At 40.5% G+C, this 21,491-nt stretch overlaps 1 protein-coding gene across 2 annotated transcripts; it reads right to left on the reverse strand.

Annotated features, from left to right (window-relative positions):
• Nucleotides 1-278: 278 nt before the first annotated feature.
• Nucleotides 279-19,913, reverse strand: ext2 (exostosin glycosyltransferase 2). Of its 2 annotated transcripts, none has more exons than XM_072380666.1 (15): nucleotides 19,781-19,913; nucleotides 19,013-19,338; nucleotides 18,700-18,923; nucleotides 17,173-17,262; nucleotides 15,802-15,918; nucleotides 15,403-15,598; nucleotides 15,020-15,159; nucleotides 14,831-14,924; nucleotides 9,903-10,034; nucleotides 6,938-7,127; nucleotides 3,769-3,935; nucleotides 3,062-3,205; nucleotides 2,710-2,838; nucleotides 2,049-2,131; nucleotides 279-1,556 (listed from the first exon to the last, which is right to left on the reverse strand). In XM_072380666.1, the coding sequence occupies exons 2-15, from the start codon at nucleotides 19,325-19,327 to the stop codon at nucleotides 1,418-1,420; spliced, it is 2,160 nt and encodes a 719-aa protein (XP_072236767.1). In that variant the 5' UTR covers nucleotides 19,328-19,338; nucleotides 19,781-19,913; the 3' UTR covers nucleotides 279-1,417. The 2 variants fall into 2 exon arrangements, with proteins under 2 accessions (XP_072236767.1, XP_072236768.1); XM_072380667.1 differs by having other exon boundaries at nucleotides 19,872-19,889.
• Between the last annotated feature and the right edge of the window lie 1,578 nt (nucleotides 19,914-21,491).

Here is a 21,491-nt window from a genome sequence, read left to right on the forward strand (position 1 = left end):
TGCTGACATTGAACAGAGTGGATTAGGCAGCATATATTAACAACAGGTGACAGGCTGCAGGGAACAGTGGATCGGCTGTGTCATGGCAGGTCCTGCCCTGAACGGTCAAAGATTAAACTAAATGCAGACATGAAAAAGAAAAACGCCTTGCCTCATCTTCTTCTCATTTCACTTCCACATGGATGGGAAAAATTACATTAAAACTCTGAGACATGTTGGTGTAGTTGGAACTTCAGTATTTTACTGTAATATATACATACACTCGCTAAAAAAAAAAAAAAAAAACCCCAAAACAAAACAAAAAGTACAACAATTTCAATAAACCTTGTAAAACGATAGAAAAAGGAAAACAAGACAAAAAACAAGAGGCAGTGTTACAGTCTAAATAATGGAGATAGTGATGAACAGCACAAAACGTGGAAAAAAAGTCAAATGGGAAAATACAAAAATGAGTTCATACGTGTGAATTTTAGAATGATCCATTTTTCATAATACAGCATGTGGTCAAATGTAAGGCAAACAAATAATTACTAATAGGCTGAAATGACTGTGTGGATGCGTCAATAAACATTGTTTTTCTTATATATATATATATATATATATATAAAGCTATAAATATTTACAACAAAAGGCTTGCTCAGACAGTATAAAATTATATTTAAAAAGTTCCAGTAGCTCAGAATGGCTTTGAAAAAAAAAAAAAAAAGAAATATCAGCAGTAACTCTCTTAAAATATTAGATTTATGGTACCAGCTTTGTGTAATGGTCCAATCTGATTGTGTAATACAGAATGCATTATGAAACATTTACTTTACGACATCTGTGTGTCATCACAATCAATCAACCCGATGAATAAAGCCTACACAGATATGTCAACATCATTTATAATCCATTTAACACTTTCTGTCTTTTCCATATAGTACAGCTAAAAGACGTTTGTGTCGGCTTTTGCAAAGAAAAATAAGAAACAAAAATGCTCGTCGGAGCATCATAAATTACGACCGTTGTCCAGCACTACTGCAAAATACAATTATATACATCATATTTATTTGCTGATTTCAGAGCAACTGGAGGCTCAAGAGTCCAGATCCAAAACAGTAACAGTGACGGATAAATCGGTCAACCTATCCATCAGACCTCAGACTCAGGATCAAGAGTTTGTGTAACGTTAGTGCTGATTATTTGATTATTTCCCCTCATCACACACTGCAAATTTGCCAGGTTCCAGTGTGACTCCAACCATCTGGGACGAGTCTGCATTTTGAAAGAAAATTAAAAATAATAATAATAAATGAATTCACCGGAACTGAGATGGCCCAGGGACCATCTTCGTGTAAATATTAGCATCCTGGCGTGAAAGAAAATGCTGCTGACAAGTCTTGAAGTGTTGAAAGCTGTGAGAAGCTCCAGACATGCGTCACAGGCTGCCGATATTGGGAAAGCTCTTGAGCTTCTCTGGAAAGTCGTCTTTATAGAGCACTGGGTCTGCACGGTGCTCTACCACCTTCAGAGGCATTGTTCCGAACACCGATGCAAACTTGTTGATGCACTCGGACCTACAGAAGAAGAGCGGACATTTACTTTTACAGCAGGATAAAAACGCATCAAGCAGCTTCAGATAGGAATGTCCAGCTATTGATCCCAAAGTTTTTCTCAATCCACTGTTTCAATTCACACAACTCGCAGAACAAGGCCCTGTACAAAACACAACTGAAAGAAATAGCTGCATCTGATGTTAAAAATTGTACTATTGTACAAAACAATAAAGGCAAACTCATTCAGTTTTAATAATAAAAATGAGGCACAAACACATTCATAATAGGGATATTTGCAAATAAACCCCCGCCCAAAAAAAAAAAAAACTAAAATATTTTAGTATTTTCTACAATATAAACCAAAGAAACTTGAGGGGGAGTGATGTATATGCATAAGATTTCCAGCTATAATTTGACAGCACATACACACACCCACAAATATAAAGTACACAAGTACTTTAAACAAAAAACTGTGCTCACTTCCTCGATGATATATGAAACAAACTAACATACCTCTCCACCATGTGCGTCTGATCCAGTGACAATCCATCAATGGCAGTACATTCAGGACACTTGAACTTTTTCCTTGGGGTCACCTAAAAGGAAACGGAGCAAAGTCTGTGATGCCAACTCACTCAAACAATTAGTTAAACCTCAGCTGCCCGGACAGAAGCTAATGATGATGCTCTGATGAAATAAGACTGGGCGGCATTGGACTCAGCACCCAACACTCTGATCATGTGTGAAAAGAAACTGAGAGACACAGAGGAGTGACATTATAGTAAAGAAAAAAAAAAAGAAAAAAAAAAAGAAAAAAAAAAAGTCTTCTGAGGGAAATGATGGGAGGTGGGACCACGGGTGCAGGTGTAGGGAAGTGTGGAACCTGTTATTTGACAGAAGGTTATGCATAAGCAGTGCTGAGCTTAGCAAAGTATACACAGGGCGATGGGGGTGGGGGTGGGGGGGTGCTAGTGAGTGACACCTAGATAAGGGAGGTTAAGGCCAGGCTTGAGCTCATGGCCCCGGCACCTGGGCAGAGTCAGTGTGATGAGGAGGGGGAGAGGCAGTGATGTTGACGGGTGAGAGCTGATTAGACCCAGAGATGCTGCTCTGCTATTTCAGAGCCTCCCTCTGCAAGCTTTAAAAAACTGAGCAGCAAGAGCCATGAATGTACCTTTATGGGGGCTTTGCCCGTGATGTTAGCCACGAGGAAGTTCATTGCAATATCTTCACAGTTCATGTGAGCATCCACCCAGTTCTTGATGTCTCCTGGCATCTTGTACGTGTACAAATAGTTGAAGTACTGAAATAAAAAGAGATTCACAGCCTTCACTACTGCGGTTTGTACAGCGACTACAGATGAACCACTGAATCAGTTTTTTGCCTTAAATTCAATTTTCAAAAGCTTTCAAAAGTAGTTCTGTACATCATTGCTAAACCACACGAAGCTCTTAGAAAAAAAAACCTCTGTAAAAGGCAGAGGAGACATTCAAGCAGCCATACTTTCTAATTCAACAGGTCTTTACCTTGTGGTAGAAGGCAGCACCGGTTAGAACCATTGAAACCTCATTTGTCCACTCGGACTCATACTTCCACTTCCCCATTTCGTGGTCCCAGAGGTGCAGCCGCCCTGGGTAACCCACCAGCCTGTCAGGAAACTCCCTCCACACCTGGAGGAAATAGCAGGACGGGAGACAGATTGTCTGACACATTCAGCTACACAACCATCTATCAGCAACTGCTCCTCTATCTTGGAGCCAAAAATAACAGAAAGTCAAATACCTGCAAAAGAGGCTATAAAAGAAAAAAAAAAAACTTTCAGGCAAAAAAAAACCTTTATGGCTGGTCAAATATCTCAACAGGCTTAGCACCAATCACAGAACTCCTCTATTTTGCCAGTAATTCCATGTAATTACCCCTAAACTGAAGATAATTTTATCAAATAGGCTCTAAATGGATTCAGGTGAGCGTCCTGCGTGAAGTGGGGCAGAGCAGGTATGTGAGCATGGAAAGCATCAGCTGCAGACCCGTCATCCTTCTTCCCACATCAAACACATTCAGCAAGCAGTCAAATCTCAAAATAGTGGAGAATGAGACTGTAATATCCATGAGTGACTTTAAACGCTGGGATCATCTTAAAGAGGTTCAGTTAAATTTATTTTTTTTTTTTTTTAAAAATCAGGGGAAAGATTGGGGGAAGCATGATCAAGGCTAAGTGGAGTACGCGTCTCACCTCATAGCCAAATTGCAGCTCATCAGATGTCAGCATGATGATGTCATCGTCAATCGCCAACACAGCTTCGGTCTCGATCTCATCGTAGGGGAAGAAACGGTTACTCAGCTTGTTCTCTTTGGTTCGCACTACTTTGAGAGGGACACCGACCTTTGGCCAAAGAGACTCTGCAAAAAACAAAAAGAAGCAAAAAGCACACGTCTCAAACACTTCTATTTTATTTAGTTGACAAAAAACACTCCCAGAAAGTATCAACTTGGTAAAGTATTTTTTATTAAAAAAAAAAAATCAAAATCTGGGGTTTAAGGCTGCCTGCTCTGTTTGTCATACTAATAAGTACAAGTAGCACAGTAAGGTGTTGGCCATGTATGAACAGTTAAGGGGTGCATACTGTACATGCACTATGCCACGCTTTAAAGCCAAACACATCAGTGTCTGAACAAGCGTGTAGAATTATTGGGTCATGTACCGCCAACAAAGATTTTGAAACTCTCACTGGCAGTGAAAAACAGCCACTCTGGGAGTTCAACTTCACTCACTGACTCACATTGTTACACTAACCTCAAGCACGTGCAAAACTAACCATACTGCGATTCTTCATGAGGCAGATACCCAGTGTTTTTTCAGGGGAGCATATCAAAGACCTTGGGTAGTGTCCATGGCACGGACTATGGCAAGACAGATCACACAGAATGTGTCCCGTCATTAATGGAGTAACTGGGGCCTGGCAGCCTATAAGAGGAACTCCGGGTCCTCCTAACCACGTCTGAGGTCTCCTGTCAAAAGCTATTGTCAGGAAAACTGCTGCGTTAGAAGCCCAGAGTTTCTTCTTTCACTCACCCTGTGTTGCTGCCATTCTTTCTTTTAGTTCAAGGATTGGAAAGAGACAGTTAAAGTGAGGGAATTATGGGCCATTATATGAATTTGAACATTTAAGCCCCAGTTTGGCATGGGTCAAAATATACACTATTAAAAACGGTTGTGGCTCGTGACTTAAGCTGTGTTTAACGACCAACTTAGCAAAATTCCATGTTCTGAAAAACTGGTTTTGGTTTTTATTTGTGCCTTTATTATTGCATTATTATTGCAGCTGTGCAAGTTCAACCCAGCTGCTGTGCGGATGTCAACGGTCTTAGACAAGTTGATGAACGCCATGTCATTTAAGTGTGTGACAAAACATGGTGCGCAAACTAGCCAACAGAAAAGGGGTTTGTTTTGAAAAAAATCCAAACACCTGGATAGCATCTTGATCAGTAAAATACAGAAGTTGGAGCCAAAATAAAGGACTGCAAACCCATGATCACTGTTCGGTGTGAATATGGAAGAATACAGCCTCCATACTGGCCTGACTCCATGAGGCTGACCTGTCAATGGCCTCTTGTTAATGCTAACGGGACACAAAGCTCCAGCCAGGCGCCGCTGACGCCTTTAATGAAAAGGCAACTCACAGCCGTGAGGGAGCACTTCAAAGCCATCTCTTTACTTCAATACATTAACTTATTTATAACAGGATAGATTTAATTCTTGAATCATCTCTTGGTCAAAAAGCCTGGATCTTACTTATACTTTAAGTTGGATACAGTATACCGCTTTATACTTCGCTGCCAAATTAATGCAAATAACAGATGGTGTAATGAACAGTAGGGCTCATTCTGACATAACTCTGATAAAACTGGTGGAAAAATAGCAACATTAGCTTCAAGTTAAACAGAACACTGTTGGTAAGCCTATACTTACTGACTTTTCTTACAGGAATCAACACGTAAGTGTGAATGTCTGCCTGTTGGAGATAACGCGTCCTGAGTTAAGCATGACATCTAAACTAGAGCTGTAAAGGTAGCCTACATAAATATAGCTTCAACCATTCGGTGCATGTATTTAGATTTGATAAGAAATTTAATCAGTTCAGTTTGCCCGCTGACATAAATAAGTACCGGCTTGTTCCTCCGTGAGTATTTCACTTGTAGTGCACCAGATATTGCCCATCAGCACAAACATGTTAGAAGGACAGCTTGGTGTGCGACTCCCCTGCTCACACTGAACGCATCAGTTAACAGACCACCAAAAAGACAGAAACACCTAATTGAACTTCCCGGTTTATTATTTACAAATATGTTGCGCATTTTACTGAATTTATTTCACTCTTCGGTCCTTTTGAGTTGACAATATGCAGCATTTGAGTGCACTAATCGCCAAAACTCTCGACTGTCTTCTTCACTGAAGACAAAGCAAACAGTCAGTGGGTCTGCGAACAAAGAGCAAGATGAAGCTACATCCCTCTACATTTAGTTTGTGTTGAGCTGGTTATGGCACAAACGGCGCATTCTCCATCGCGTTATTTCTTTCCAACGGAGGCGACAACAACAGTAATATCGTCCGTCTCCTTCGACTTCCGGGTGACAATCGCAGGAAAAAATCTCGAGCATGCACAGAACACTCGATCCAATCCACTGTCGTCTACATGCACCTTCAGTGTACATTTGGATCGAGTTATCTCGGGGTCTTAATTCGATCGCGAGTAACCTGATCCGATTCGATTTTTGGTCAGATTAAGGTGTCTACATGAACTGAATAACTCAATCTTATTGTAATTTAGCCATTAATCCGATCCGATGGCACGCGTGTAACCACACTGAGTGACTCCAAAGCTGAGGTTCATTCCAAACCCTGAATTTTGTGTGTTTTACACCTCTTTTCTAAATGTGACTGTATCCCGTTTTGAGGGCAATGCGATGCAAAGTTGTTCTACACTTCCTCCACCTTCTTTGAAACAGAGAGTCAGAGTGGTGTGGCTCTGCTGTTGTCCAGCAGAGGATTTATTGGTCTGAATAACCACAATGACATGGAACAATACACAAAAAGAGGTGGTGGTAGCTACACCTTACCATACTTTTAATCTCTCAGCTGTCATGGATAGAATGGGACCTATATGTGATTACTAAACCCTTTATGTTAGATTGCACTAAAGTGGGACTGAAATTACATATTGCAGGTGCCAAACTTGTCAGTTTGTGAGGGGTACTGAACTATCACTGTAGGGTGGAACAGCTGGTACATAATCAGATGAGTTGATTTTAAACTTCATCTGATTTTAAATCAATTTGACAGTACAATGAAAACATCTCAGATTCATGACAATCTTATTTTGATGAGAAGCAGGTACACTCACCTTCGGGAGGGCTCTTGTTTTGGTTATTCCACACCACTAAAAGCTTAGCCAAGCTCGGTACCTTGGAGATTTCTGTGATGACTCGGAAAAGACTCTCAACACGATCGTAGGTCAGCACCACCGCTGTGAACCCTGGAGCCCTTGGTGGGATAAGTGGCAAGAACAGGGGGCTGTTCACACTGGACCACTTCTACGTGAGACAGGAAAAAAAAACATGAGTTGCTGAAGCCAGAAACATCTTTTTTACTGGGCTCTAACCAGCAGCTGCCATCTATCATCAGTGTGGGACTTGGCTTTTCATTCATTGCTACCCTTTAAAATTACCGGTAAATTCTAAAGTCATACTGACTCAAAGATAGATCAAATGAGACTGTGAAATGAAGGGTGCTGCAGAAGAACTTTCGAATGATGTGTGCACTTGCTGCTCAACTTTTAAGGTTACAAACAGCCTTTTGGGTTAGACTAACACAAGGACAAGCTGCAACCAGTGAATATGCCAACAAGAACCTTGCTTACTAGGATCGTCATTTCAAGGGAAACAAAAACAAAACCAATATCTTTCTCTTACAAGCATACACTACAGCAATATTGGCAAGTATAAGAGCATCAGCGTCTGCTCTTGGAGCCTTCATCAAAGGCTGTAAAAAGTTCCACACTCCAGGGATAATAAGTGTGAGAAGGGCAAAGAGAGCAGATCTAAAACAATAAATCTGAGGGCTTCTTGAAGTGCACATAAACCCCGTTTCTCCTCTGGTCCTAGGTGGCCGCAGAGTGATTATGCGGCTCCTTCCACAGCATCAACAAAAGTCTGTCAACAGAGACACAGCCACTGCTTTTTACACAACATCAGTCACTACCACCAATAAAAATTCACTTTACTGGCAAGTGGAAACTTCCCTGTGGTCGTTGTCACATTGTCATACAAAAAGAGGGGGAAATCATTAAAGTAACACATATATGCAGCACAGATGCATAAAAACAGACTAGAACATGCAGAGACCACTTAAGTCATTTGTCAAACTGAATAAGTTAGATGAAAAGAAAGCCACAGCTCAATATGTCGCCATCCAACAGATCTGAAGAGTTAAAGCTTCTTTTTTTTACTAAACTGTATCTGCACGAAAAAGAGAAATTTAATTTGAACTGTTGAAGTTGTTCAACTCATCAGAGAAACCTTCAAAGGCACACATCAAAACTTAAGCATAGCTAATATTCAAAATGCTTCAGTTAGTCTGAAGAAACACGCGGCTTGGACAGCATATAAAAGTATTGATGGGTACCACTACTTCACACTCTACGCATTAAATATAAACATGTGTGTACTCGGATGAAAGGAGATCAGAGGAGATAAAATGTTTTCTTTTAACAAATAGTTGAAAGATGCGAACAATTAAGTTAGCAAGTGTACATTTTTTTATTTTGGCTCTCCTCTTGCACACTGGACTCCACAAGAAAATGAATCTGTTTAAGGATTGCCTTTCAGTTTTAGGCTGTTTAAGGTGATCATATCCCTGCTGGGAAAGCAGTACAGAACACAATCCTTTTAACGTTTGAGGATTCCCCAAAAAGTTACAGAGCGGACTGCAACCTTTAAACAAGACTGTGATCAATTGACTAAGTCTAAACCTCCAAAAAACAGCTTAAACTCTGTTTAAAAGTCTAAGATGTGTCAGTTCATGAAATATATCAACCTCACAAGTATGCCCCCTACCTACAAATCACAAACAAAAAGCAGCCTGTGCCTTATTCTGAAACCCCCTCTCTCCAAAAAGCACCCGCAGTCCTGGGCAATGTGCTTTCAATTACCACCCTTAAGACTTTAGGAGGAGAGGCAGAAAAATGTCTGCCTGATTTATTTAGTGTTGTGTGCAAATTCTTCCCATCATCCAGTTACTGAATCCATTGAGAAAACACTTTGTGTCCCATCAGAGGCAGGAATGGCCAAAGGTCTGTGCCCAGACATGTTAACCTGTACTAGATCTGGACAAACCTTAAGTCAAAGGAAGAGCTGACAGATTGGACAGGAGGCTGGACACTCGACAGAGCATTCAAGTGGTCAATGTCGTGTGTGACTGCTGAAGACTACATTCTACATGCTACATGCTTGGGGAAAAACAGTCTGCCATGGTCAAGAGTGAGCAGCTGCTTAAGCAGATTTGAACAGAACTGAAATTACGCCAAAAAACACCAATCAGATTGCTGCTCTGTTACACCCATTCATCCTGACTGCTCCAGCCACCTCTCTTATCTTATACAGAAATACTTGTTGATAACTGAATGATTCAAAAGGTTTTACTATGCAGCTACACACAGGCCGCCATGTGCATGCCTCCAGCCCACAGACAGAGCTTGGAGGAGTCTCTACATCAAACCGCGTTGATTAACAACTCCTGGGAGATGGTCGCCCAGCCAACATGTCTGCAGCCACAAACTCCCCCAACCAGAGTGTTGCTGTAAAAAAAACACACAAACTATTCTTCATTTCCAGAATACTCGACAAACACAATGACTAAGACATAAAGGAACTTCTAATTCACCGCAGCGCAGGCATCCTCCTTGAGCAGAACTGCTGACACAAACTGGCTGCCTCAGAGCTATATGGGTGTATACCAAACTGTGCAGCGCTGCATGTGTGGCGCTTCAGAAAGAAGGGCGACGACTTCTGTCACTCTACCACGGAGTCTTTGATTTACAAGGCCCAGGAGAGTGGGAATACTTGAGCGGCACTGTAAGCGCCTGCATGGCAAAAGCTCTGTTTTGGAGGAGTGTCGCTCAGATGTCTGCAATAAAGCACTTCCAAGAACACAAATAAAAGATTCAGCACAGCATGAAACTGTAAACATCATATAGCTGTATTTAGAAAGAGAGTATAAAGATAGCAAAACTGAGGACAACTGAAAGACATAAGAGGAATGTTGGAACAAAATGGGGACAATGCCAACAAGAAGTGTGGAAAGCCGCATACCACAACGGGTGGATTGTTCCACTGCTCGTAGGTGCGTGCAGCATATGGGTAAATGCGGTCATTGATGATCTGGAGTGTTGTCAAGCCGATAGCCTTCATGGAGCTGAAATAGGCCTCCCAGAACCAGCGAGCCTAAAGACAAAACAAACATAACAATTAAAAATGTGTCCATACAAACAGTAAACTGCACGTTCAACTAAATGTTCACACTTTTCTTTTAGTTTTCTGCACATTTGTTCTGACTGAATATACAGAACAAAGCAACATTTCAACAACCTAGGGTTAAGCAAAGCCAATACGGACCTATAGCTTTTTCCTCTGCACAGTCAACTCCGGGCTATTGTCTGGTTGCACAGAATGAAAAGGGATCAGATGGGGACACAGCACTGGGAAATTGGAGACTGGTTGTGCTCGCATTTATTGGAGTGGCTCCATTACAGTTTGATGTGCAGACCGTGTTATTTGTTGCCAAAGCATAAAAGAAGAAGGGGACTGATTGTATCAGCGATGTCTGGCGCTCAGGTGCAGTCAGTGATGATGGACAGTGTCAGAATTAAACTTTTTTTTTAATGTTTGGATGTCCACCAGGTTTTTCTGGTAAATTCACCAGCATGTCTGGTGGTACCATTTACATTCTTTCAGATGCAAATCCCTTAAAAGCCCCAAAGGAATTATCATCAGCAGTTGCGTGACAAAAAAAAAAAAAAAAAGATGGGAAAATGGTATTTCTTTTTACAGCGTGTGATTTTTTTTTTTTTTTTTAACCTAAAAGTGTACAAACATGAGCTCAACAAAAGAGACGGAAACAGCCACAGTCCTGGCAGCTACAGCACAAAGCCCTCATTCATTGTCAGTTCTTATGTGCCAACTGGTGTGGGGGGGGGGGGGGGGGGGGGGGGGGGGCGGCTGTCTGGTGACAGAGCAATTGAATCTTGTAATTTTGTTAAATAATCTTTGTACTCTGAAATGGCTAATAAAGTGAGACTTTAATCTTGTTACTCATCACGGGCCTTACCTGAATGTTATTTATTATTTTTAACGTTTCTCTTCTCATTTCACGCTACAGAGCACAGCTATTGGAGAAGATAAAACCACTGTGATGTCATAACTGTAAAATCCTAATATTCCCCAAAGACCACATCTTTAAAGCATATTTTGCAGCCCTCTCCAGCCTCTCATCTTTCAACAACTCTTCTGAAACCTTGTGAAATCTCTTTTGTCTGTCTGTTTTACTTCCAACAGATCTCGCGTTGAATAACAGACTTAATGATGAGTGAGCCCTTAACCCATATCTTAATGTTATCACATTGAATGCTGCACTTCTCATTCACAATTCACTACATCCCCCCCCCCCCCCCCCTGTCAAGACTGCAGGTATGTGAAATAACACCCGTGCGTTGAATTTATACATTGGTGGTATTTTATTTAAGCTCCGTGTAAAAACTTCAAGGGTCATATCAGAGGCAAAGAAACACTGTAAGAGTTAGTCGAGCTTAAAATAACATCGTCATTGCAGAAATCCCCACCGTCTGTGGAGAGAACGAAAGACCGGAGATGTACAACGCAAAACAGCATTTATTTTTACAGTGGGGGGTGCAGAGAATTTAAAAAGACTGTCTAATCTCAGGGGCCTATAAATCAACCAGTGATGAAAGTTTCTTTTCCGACCGGGAGGAGGCATAAAGAAAACTGTGCTGGCCCCAGAGCCCACACCGTCACCTCCACCCTCACCCAGCGCCTTCAGGAATTTTTATGAGCAGAGAGGAACAGACATCATTGCAAGAGAGGAAAGAAACCGAAACTACATCATCCAATTGCAGCATTTAGCCTCTGGTCTATGCTGTTTGTTTCAGTGCTCAGAAAGAATTGTAGCAGAATAAAGATGCCAACAGCAAGTAACTCTGATTCGACCAGTTAAAAATAATGTATGTCATTTAAATCATAACTATAAACCTCAAGTCAGATGATTTAAGTCAAAACAAACAGCCATCTGACGGAAGGAATGCTCAGTTAAAACCAAGAAATCTTCAAATTTCCTTTAAGCTTAAAAGATTTTCCAACAGCTCTCACTCTTTTCTTACTTACAGTGTTAAAATATAAGCCCCAAGTGGTGAAGGGGAAACTGTTTATTAGATAGGAGACAGCATCGCTTTGTTTAATCAAGCGAAAGTTGTCAAGTGCCTGACAGATGGTTAGATCTATGGACCAGAAATGGCAGCCAATGAGCTGTGGCCAGAACCGGGCAGTCATTAGCGTTTTTGACATAATCAAAAACAGCACTAAAACCACGTCTGTTGCGGTCATGCGAGTTTCTCGCTGGGAATTGTGTTTTTCTCCAGATTTATTAGCACTTACTTACACACCAACTGTGATCAAAAAAAAAAGATTTTCACACACTCACACGCATGCACACACGGACAAGCACACAGCTACACATAACTTATTACCTGGTGTAAATCAGCTCTCATTAGAAAAGCCAAAATAAAAACTAACAAGACTTTGGGCTGGGAGGAGCACAGTTTAACACCGCTGCTGTAGGAGTGGGGTTCACGTTGGATCTCACAGTCCTGCTGCTTGTGAGCCCTCCAGTTTCCCAGATTACTTTAGTCACAGATTTAAAAAAAAAGAACCACGTGGGATGGTGCCATGTTCTCTTCTGTTCAGCGTTCACATTTTACATCTTGTGCAATAAGTCCTGCATTTGTGACAGAAAAGACAGGAATCTCCTGTACAACTGCAATAATGGTTCAAATTTGCATCTCTGCATTGGTAAGATTATGGAGCTGTTTTTACTACAAAGACTGAGTTAAAGCTCACAAACAACACAACAGCAGACTTGAAATCTATTTTGGACAACACTTACCCTCCTCCCATCCGATTCAATAACACAACTGATTTTGTTGTGACAATTTAAAAGATCTGCAGTGTACGAGTCATATTTTCAGGATATAACCTAAATGAGGTTCATTGAAGTCAGTACACAAGCAAAGGATTTGTGGCCTCACTTGAGCATTGTTAACATTTCCCAGCCGTTTAGTGCGTGGCCCTTTAAAGATAGACCTATATGGATGCTTTTGTATCTTTGAAAATGAGTCCTTATGTCTGAACAAAGCCTAACAAAAGTTCAGCTGCAGTCTATCAAAATCTGACCAGGTTTCTAGTTTGACTAATTGGAAAACAATTTTATCCTATAGGATGAACCGAAACTCCCGCGTTACAGCACAACAGGCTTTACTACGGTCAAGATGAAAAAGAAATATTTGCAAGAAATTGGAACATACTTCATTTATCAGAAAGGCATTTGATGAACAACAACAAAAAAAAATGTTCTTATCTTCCAAAATGAGATAAGATTTATTAGCTTTGGTTAGGTTTTAGTACCCTAACCAAACCACTGAGGCACTCAATCTTTCCTAATGATTTATTTGATTTTTTTTGGAATGAGGAGCTTTTTTTATAATCCAGGTACTCACTCCTAAAAAAAATGTAACGATAGCATATAATGATAAAACTTTAATGCAAACTAATAAAATAAACCTGAGTTATTTATCATATGGCATCTCCGTTCAGATGCTGAATAAACTATCCATTCCTGCTCTAACATTTGTAAGGAAAAGACCTCTGAGCACAGACCTGCAGTGAAAGGGAAGGCTGCTTAGCCCTCTGCTGGCAAATATATGAAATACAACTACAATAAAGAGGAAGTCAATGCACAATTCTGTATGGTAGATCATGAGCTGTACACAGTTACTTGCATTGTATACATTATACTACTATAATATATTTGTATTGATTAAGTGTGCCACGGGGAAATAGAACCTGTGTAGTATGGGAGTTAAAACAAAGGAATCACATAAGAAAATGCCTGATGGCTTGTAAATACCGCAGGTATGGTAGGACATTAGCTTTGGCTGTGAGTTTTCAAGATCTAATGTGGATCAAGAAAAAAGGATACGAAATGTACTAGAAGAGCCTACAGGTCACTTTGTTAAGAACTCATTAAAACAGTAGGGATAACCATCTACATTAGGACTTTAAATATAAAATTTTAAGAAATATATATAGGGGAAAAAATCTGATCCCTATTTTGTTCCTTCAGTTTCGTTTTTTTTTTTTTTTAAAGTATCCGCTTTATTTTCTCAGTGCGACCATTAGGACAATCAAATTATGCTCCTCGTCTCGGCTTCAAGGCTGACCCCTAACCTGCAGTTCAAACAGCATCCTGGATGAAGATATACACCTTAGGTTTGATCTAAAAGTCAATCACCTCTGCAGGGACACGTTTTAGATCAAAACATTTCGCTTGCAGGCAATCAGTCTGTCGATAATGAGAGTGAGCGTGCCAGATGCAGTCACATTCATGCTACCGCGACCAACAAGCTCTGCAATCTAATGAGCAAGACATGCACATCAGCTTGTCTGGTGAAACTCAAGCTCATCTCTGGGCTTTTGGCCTAAAATGCCTGTTTAGTCAGCATAATTGGTAAATGGACAAGAGTTGATACAAGAGAATGAGGAGCAGCTGAACTAGTAATGAACCATAATTCTCATGGCTGCTTTCACCTTTTTTTTCCTTTTTTTTTTTTTTATTGTGGCTCAACGCAGATATCAAATGGAAAGAGAGAAAGCCTTCTTTCGTGCACTTCACTCAAGTTAAAACAAACATGGCTGGATGGTCTACGAGCCTTTTAAAATCTAGACGGAGCAAAGGGGGAAATTCGAACTTGCAAAAAGGAGAGTGGCCTCCAAAATTCTGTCATTTGCACATCACAGAAATATCTTCTGTTCAAATAATAACAATTGTTTGGGTAGATGGGTGATTAAAGAACAGTTGACATGATGACATGCAGGAGCTCTGAAATCAGTCAGTCACAGCTCTAAGAATTGTAGTTCTGTGTAAATCAGCTGACAGATGCTGTGGCTGTTACCTGTCTCTGCATTTCTTCAACTTGTCTGTGAGGAATGCTCTTCAGGATGGTGTACATTTCTGAGAGTTTCTCCTCCGGAATAACCACAGATGCCCTGTGCAGGAATAAAACCATACAGTTAGTTTACTGAAAGTGAATGAATGTCCAAACAACGACTTTATTTCATGCCGTTTGAAGACTTGGGCAAACCTTTTCCAGTCGAGCACCTCAGAGAATGGCAAGATGTAAGAGTCAGCGAGGATGATGGGGACACAACCAGCCTGCAGCACATCACTGAGAGCAGCCTGACCCAAACGTGCCCCTCGCAAGACCACACAGAATGAAGACTCCTGTAAAGATATTTTCAAATGGGACATTTGATTTAGCTTACCGGCTCTACAGACAAGCCCTCAGGAATGAATCTCACAACTTTAAGGGCGTCAACTGCATTTTGACCACAAGACAGTTCCTTCTCCCAAAGTGGTACAAGCCAATAAGATGTTTAAAATATACATCAATAAAACCAAAAGTAAGATTTTCAAGAAAATCATTGAACAATAAATGTCAAAGTTGATACTCTTGATAATTCCCACCTGCAGGATCTGTGGGTAGTCATACACCTGCCCTTTGTAGCACCGTTTTCGTGCATAGGCAGCACCCTGGGAGAGGTTGCTACACTTGTTCAGGAGGAGCAGTGCTTCTCCATTTTCCTCTTTCAAACGCTCCAATTCGGCACGGTACTCTCGGTGAATGGCAGTTTGAGACGACAGAATAAAGTAGCGACGTGACCTGAGCAAATGGTGACAGGAGGTATACGACTGGTTAATAAGTCATACTCTTATCTAAACTGGCCTAAAGAGTGACAGCAATCCCCAATCACTTTCACTTTACTCACAGGTCAATCATAAACAGTAAGCACCACATGGAGAGAAGTTATTAGGTCATGATTTGACACTTGAGATAATGACAGTTTCGGTGTGTCATCTGCTCACCCTGGCTGCCTCTCAGGCAGCTCGACATCAGCAGAAAGAGGACTGTACACTGGGATGCTGACATCATAACCTTGTCTGTAGGTCCATGTAGAGAAACCACCTCCAGCCAAAAGCGCTCTGAAAAAACACGGGCATGGATTATAGCAATGCTTTCACATACTGGGGCTCTTAGCAAGCATGAGCAACAAAAATAAAATAAATGAAGGAATGTTAACAATTGGGCTTGGTGTCAGCATTTTTTTTTGTGAACAGCAATGCTGTTGTGAGGTCTGAAGTAACTTCAAATAAAACTTAGGGACCTTATCTGATATGACTGCAATAAGTGAAGAAAGGCATTTGGTATTGTGTTCTATCTTCGGGCAAGGTGAATATAAAGTGGAAACATATCACCACAGACACCTGGTTCTGATGAGGCTCTGAGCCAAATGGACTCCAGCTGGAAAAGCCCAGAAAACTCTTTAAAGCTAGAGACAGTGTTCACTGTCTCAGGCCGGCATGTTCATAAATCCAGCATCTTCCATCCTAAACAATCACTCCAGCCAACAGGACATTTTGGAAACATGGCACATGCTAGTAAATACAACCAGATCTGAAAGTCACCTCAAAGCATCTGAATAAAATATGAACATCCTACCTGATTGTGAACAGATATTATAACTATATAAAAGGACCATAACACTTTGTGAGTTTGCTTGTAGCTATAAGAGGGAGGCTCGTGTCCTTGGACCTAGAGAACAAGCTTCCCACCTTGTCCATGCTTTGGAACGTAATCTGCAGTTGTTTTAGCTCAATTTCATCCTATCAACTGCAAAATCAAAATGAGGATATTCTTAGTATAATGGAATTCACACATATATACACGAGTCATATTGAGCATGGTTTCTTTTTTGGAGCTAGTCAAATGACAATGTCCCTTTTACATATTAACTTGTTACATTTTATTCCTTTATTTGTTTGTTATGGGTGCCGCTATAATGCTAGCAGCAGAAAAGCTGCTAGTTCATTAATCAAAACCAGCTTCTCAACCACCAGGACAAAACTTTCTAGCGTCCTTGCTAATCTCACCAATCAGTTTGAATATATCAACTAAAACATGTTGGGAAGCTTTTATTACACCAGGAGTAATGTAGCCAATTGCAATCAACTCATGTAGTTTAACAAAGTACTTTAAAGGAGCACCGATGTGCATTGGGGAACACACTCAGACAGTAACAAGAAGCAGGCAAGGGGAAAGAGAAAAATAAAACTGAGCAGGAATGAAATGAGCACATATTAATTAGGTCAAATTTAATGTAAATATCTGTATATTTATTTAGATTTGGAAAGACAGGCATTAAAGACGGTGAGAGGCATATTATGTGTTGTAGCTACCTATCCCTTGGCACATCCAAGGCAGTGTTGTAGTCAGGAGGACCTCCAGGTAACATGTTGAAAAGTAGGTGATTCATCCCTTTGTCCCATCTACAAAAACAGACACAAGATTAATGTAGGAACAACATGTTAACAGATCATTGACAGAATGGAAAACTTAAAACTTTATCTTATACACTTGCATATGCTACGAAATAAAAAGTGGTATGAAATAATGACACTGAAAAGGAAATTTTCATGTGATATTCATATTTACGTTGGCAACCTGCACACCAATCAATTACAACATTAAAAACACTGACCTTCACACTTCACCTTGTGCTAAATTAGATAATATTCTGATTATGGTGTTTACATGAGTTGCATATTCATATTCCTGTTTACATGTTCACAGCATCGGTTACATCGGTGCCAACATTATGTACACCTCTATGCCACTGAGATATGTGTCCCCATTCAAAGTCTTCATTATGTCCATATCCAACAAAAAACCTGATTTCTCTATCATCAGTCTGTCATTCATATGTACTTGACAGGTTTTAGACATCTCAGCCTACTTCACACATGCCCACTGTAGCTTTGTGTAATGAACATGCCCTGGCCTATACACTGGTTCTTCTAATGTTTTCCTGGGGTTTTACCACCTTATACTTAAACGGCACATAGAGCAAAAACTCTTCTTTATGGTCTGTCCAAACAAATTAATCGCACACCATAGTACAACCTATTTTGATTTTGAATTTATTGTCAAGACCTGCTCTCTGGGCACGCTGAAAATGTTCATGTCTTGTATCCTGACATGTGTTTGATGTAGATGCTATCGCTACCTACTGCCTGAGTATGATTTTTTCAGCATTTGTAGGAATTTCGGTATTCTCATTGGAACAGATGCCCAAACAGAAGGAAAAAATATCAATTTAAAACTTTTTCTGGAGTAGTGCCGTCAAGGTCTTAATCTGGTAAATAACGGAGAATTATTGTGCATATAGCTGTTGACTATCTTGTAAAAATGCAGTGTTCAGTTGGGATGGTGAATTGACGCACACTATCCTCTGAAACACTGCTGCTATCTAATAACCCCCCCCTCACTCGATCACCGTTTACACTGGCCTTCCATAATAGAAGATGCACCCAACCATTTACCGGTGCTACCACTAAAGAACAGAAACAAAACAGCCCAAGGCACCAATATGGCCTCCTAGCTTCCCAAATGCTGATCTGACTGAATATTTGCAGGATGCCCCAGAACAAGTCCATTCCTGAGCCTTGATGCCAATCCCTAAAACTCAAGGATCCACTGTAAAGTTTCCCATGTCCCCAAAGATCATGATGACACGTGGGAGGCCTTAATGTTGTGGCGGATCAGTGTGCAGTACATGTTTGAGTTTATGCTACCCCATCTATAACCTTTGTGCATTTAAAAAAGCTTCAAAAGGAGTTAATTCAGAGTGACTGACTATAACGTACCAGTTAAGCCCCACCATATGTTGAAAACTAAGTAAGACCGGGTCTACAGTATCTGTTTACCTGGGTAGCATTGCCAAGGCCTGGGCAGTTTCTCTGATACGCAGGGAGTTCTGATTCAGCACGTCAATAGATGGAATAAAAAGACAAGCCCTGGTGACGTCGTCAGTGTAAAAGTCACTGTCAGAGATTGCGCTGAGCAGGTCATTGTATTCTCGTGACAGTCCAGTGCTGCTGATGGGAACTCTCAAATCATCCACGAACCTCTGAAGAGGGTAGATGTAGACCTACAAAAGTAATCATTTCAATCATGGCTCAGAACTGCTTAGCAGAAAAACAAGCTTAACAATGTGAAAGTTGTTATTAGTGTGGTTACCTTGATTCTGTTTTTAGGATTGTATCCACATCTGTATACATCAAAACAAGTGTGCATTCGACAGCTGAGGTCTCCCCTCTCAGGTATGGGACTGGATACAGGCAGCCGGATCAGAGGCGCGTCATGGACGCTCCGTTTATCAAGGGTCCAGTCAGCTGTGGACTCAATGGAGTGGGGCCAAAACTGAAACATCCCGGTGGCAATTAATCCAAGCAGCACCACAGAGAAGAGGGTGATGTAGTATATGCGGTGCTTGGTTTTCATCCGGGGGATTAGAGCAGGGCCCCGCGAGCTGTATTTCCCCGAGGCGTACATGACTGACACCCCTGTCAGACCAGCCGAGGAAGGGACAAGCTACAGATCAATGCAAAATTCATGTACTGACAACGTCAAGTACCAACTATTCAGCTAAACGGGTTACAGGCCCCTGCCATGTACCTTTATATATTGTCTTTAAAAGATGCGTTGCGAAGAAACATGAATGCCAACTATGAATGATAACGAGTCAAAGCCACAGAACATCAACAACAATGCGGAAAGAAAACTTGTTTGGTTAAATTAACTTTAAATTTAAACTCTGAAGTGCCAAAATGTACCCAGGGAACTAACTTTGGCTATCAGCAGCTAACATAAAGTAGCAGTTCGCTAAACCAGCTGTGTAAACACCCATGCTAAGTGAGCTAACTAATATAACTAGTATTATAAAACGTCACCAGCCGACTAAATAGAGAATAACGGCTGAACGTTATAATAAGATGTTTTACATACCGTGACGTTAAAGGGAACGGTAAATTCAGTCCTAATTCATCGCAGCAACGAAAGAATGAGCAACACAAATAAATACAATTTTAATGCCAACCTAGCTTCAAGCTAACACTCGCATCTTCCAAGAAGCCTTTCAGTATTTAACGGAAGTTGTTCTTCTTTGATTCTCAAAATTGGGTTTGTGACTCAACAACAACGTACTCTGCTTCCCTCTGGTGGGGAATAACATAAACCAACACGTTTTATTGCTTGTAACACCCTCAACCTCGACGTCGCGCCTTTTCCCTTTAAGGATACATAAATCCGGTAAATTTTTGTTGTAGATTACCTTAACTCAAAATCTTAACCCTTTCACTTTTCCCTAAATGTCTTCAGATCTCAAGCTGGGCAGGGAGATGTGCTCTTTAGCGATGACAAATACGGCTGAAGAAAGAAAAAAATAACATAAACCCTTTTGAAAATATCAAAACTCCGGATAACCCCTCTGAACAATAAGATATTTATTGATTGATTTAGAGACAGACTGAACAAGAATTATATTAGATTTAGTTCTACCCACCCTGACAGTGTTGACACAATGTTCATTTCTTTATTATAATTAGAAATATTTTGATATAAATATATAAAAATGATGGAAAACTAATATATTAAACTATAATCCATGCACAAAGTTGAACTGGAAAAGAGCACTGTCCAAATGTATATATTACTATGGGAAGATTTTTCATCTCACATAATGAAATACATATAATCTGCAAGGGTATTGTGTGGATTCAGTTGATTTCAAAGAATGAGTTGTTTGATCAGGATTTATAATTAAAATGATTACACTCCTGTGCAACGTATATCCATCCAATTTGTTTACCCACTTAATTAGGGTTGGGGGGGATGGGGGGTCAATTACAGCTGGGAGCCTACCCCAGCTGCCAAACTACTTTGCATGATTTTAAAAAAGTGGGGGAAAAAAGAAAAGAGGAAAAAGGATGCAGATTCCCTTTTTTTTCCTTTAGCAAAGAACTTGAAAAAAAAACTCAAACCTGATGAATATTGGAAGTACATTCTTTGGTCTGGGAGCCTATCCCAGCTGTCAATGGGCCAGAGGCAGGGTACACTTTGCAGGTCGCCAGTCCATCACAGGGCCACATAGAGACAAACGAGACAAACAACCATCCACGCTCACACTCAAGCTCACTCTTAGGGTCGATTAAGAGTCACCAATATACCTGACATCCATGTTTTTGTTTGGTGAGAGGAAGCTGGAGTACTCACAGGGCTAAATATGAATATCCCATAATGAAAAACTCACTATAAATTAATTATGTCTAAGTTTATATGTGGGCCATCCCAACTTATTGATAATCAAGAACAAATACTTAATTTAAAGAATGGCTATATAGAAAATAGATTGAAAATAGAAAAAAAAAAAGCCAGAAAAGTGAATATCTATGATTATTGACACATTATCCAGAAAATGTGATCATTTAGTCAAAAATGCACAGATATGGTTAGAAAATAACTTTTTAACTCAAAACTATATCAGTCTTAGAGCTCAGAGATCAATTAAAAGTCAGCAGAAACACAGTTGCATCAGTAATCTGGAGTCTATATATATACAGCCAATTAGAGCTGCAGTTACCCTCCTATTTAAACGGCACTGCAGCGTGCGACGACTTGAACAGTCTAGCTCTGAAAAACAATGCCAAGTGTTTCAGAC

The sequence above is a fragment of the Leuresthes tenuis genome, unplaced genomic scaffold, assembly GCF_036924035.1.
Source record: "Leuresthes tenuis unplaced genomic scaffold, fLeuTen1.0.hap1 SCAF_2, whole genome shotgun sequence".
Lineage (NCBI taxonomy): Eukaryota > Metazoa > Chordata > Actinopteri > Atheriniformes > Atherinopsidae > Leuresthes > Leuresthes tenuis.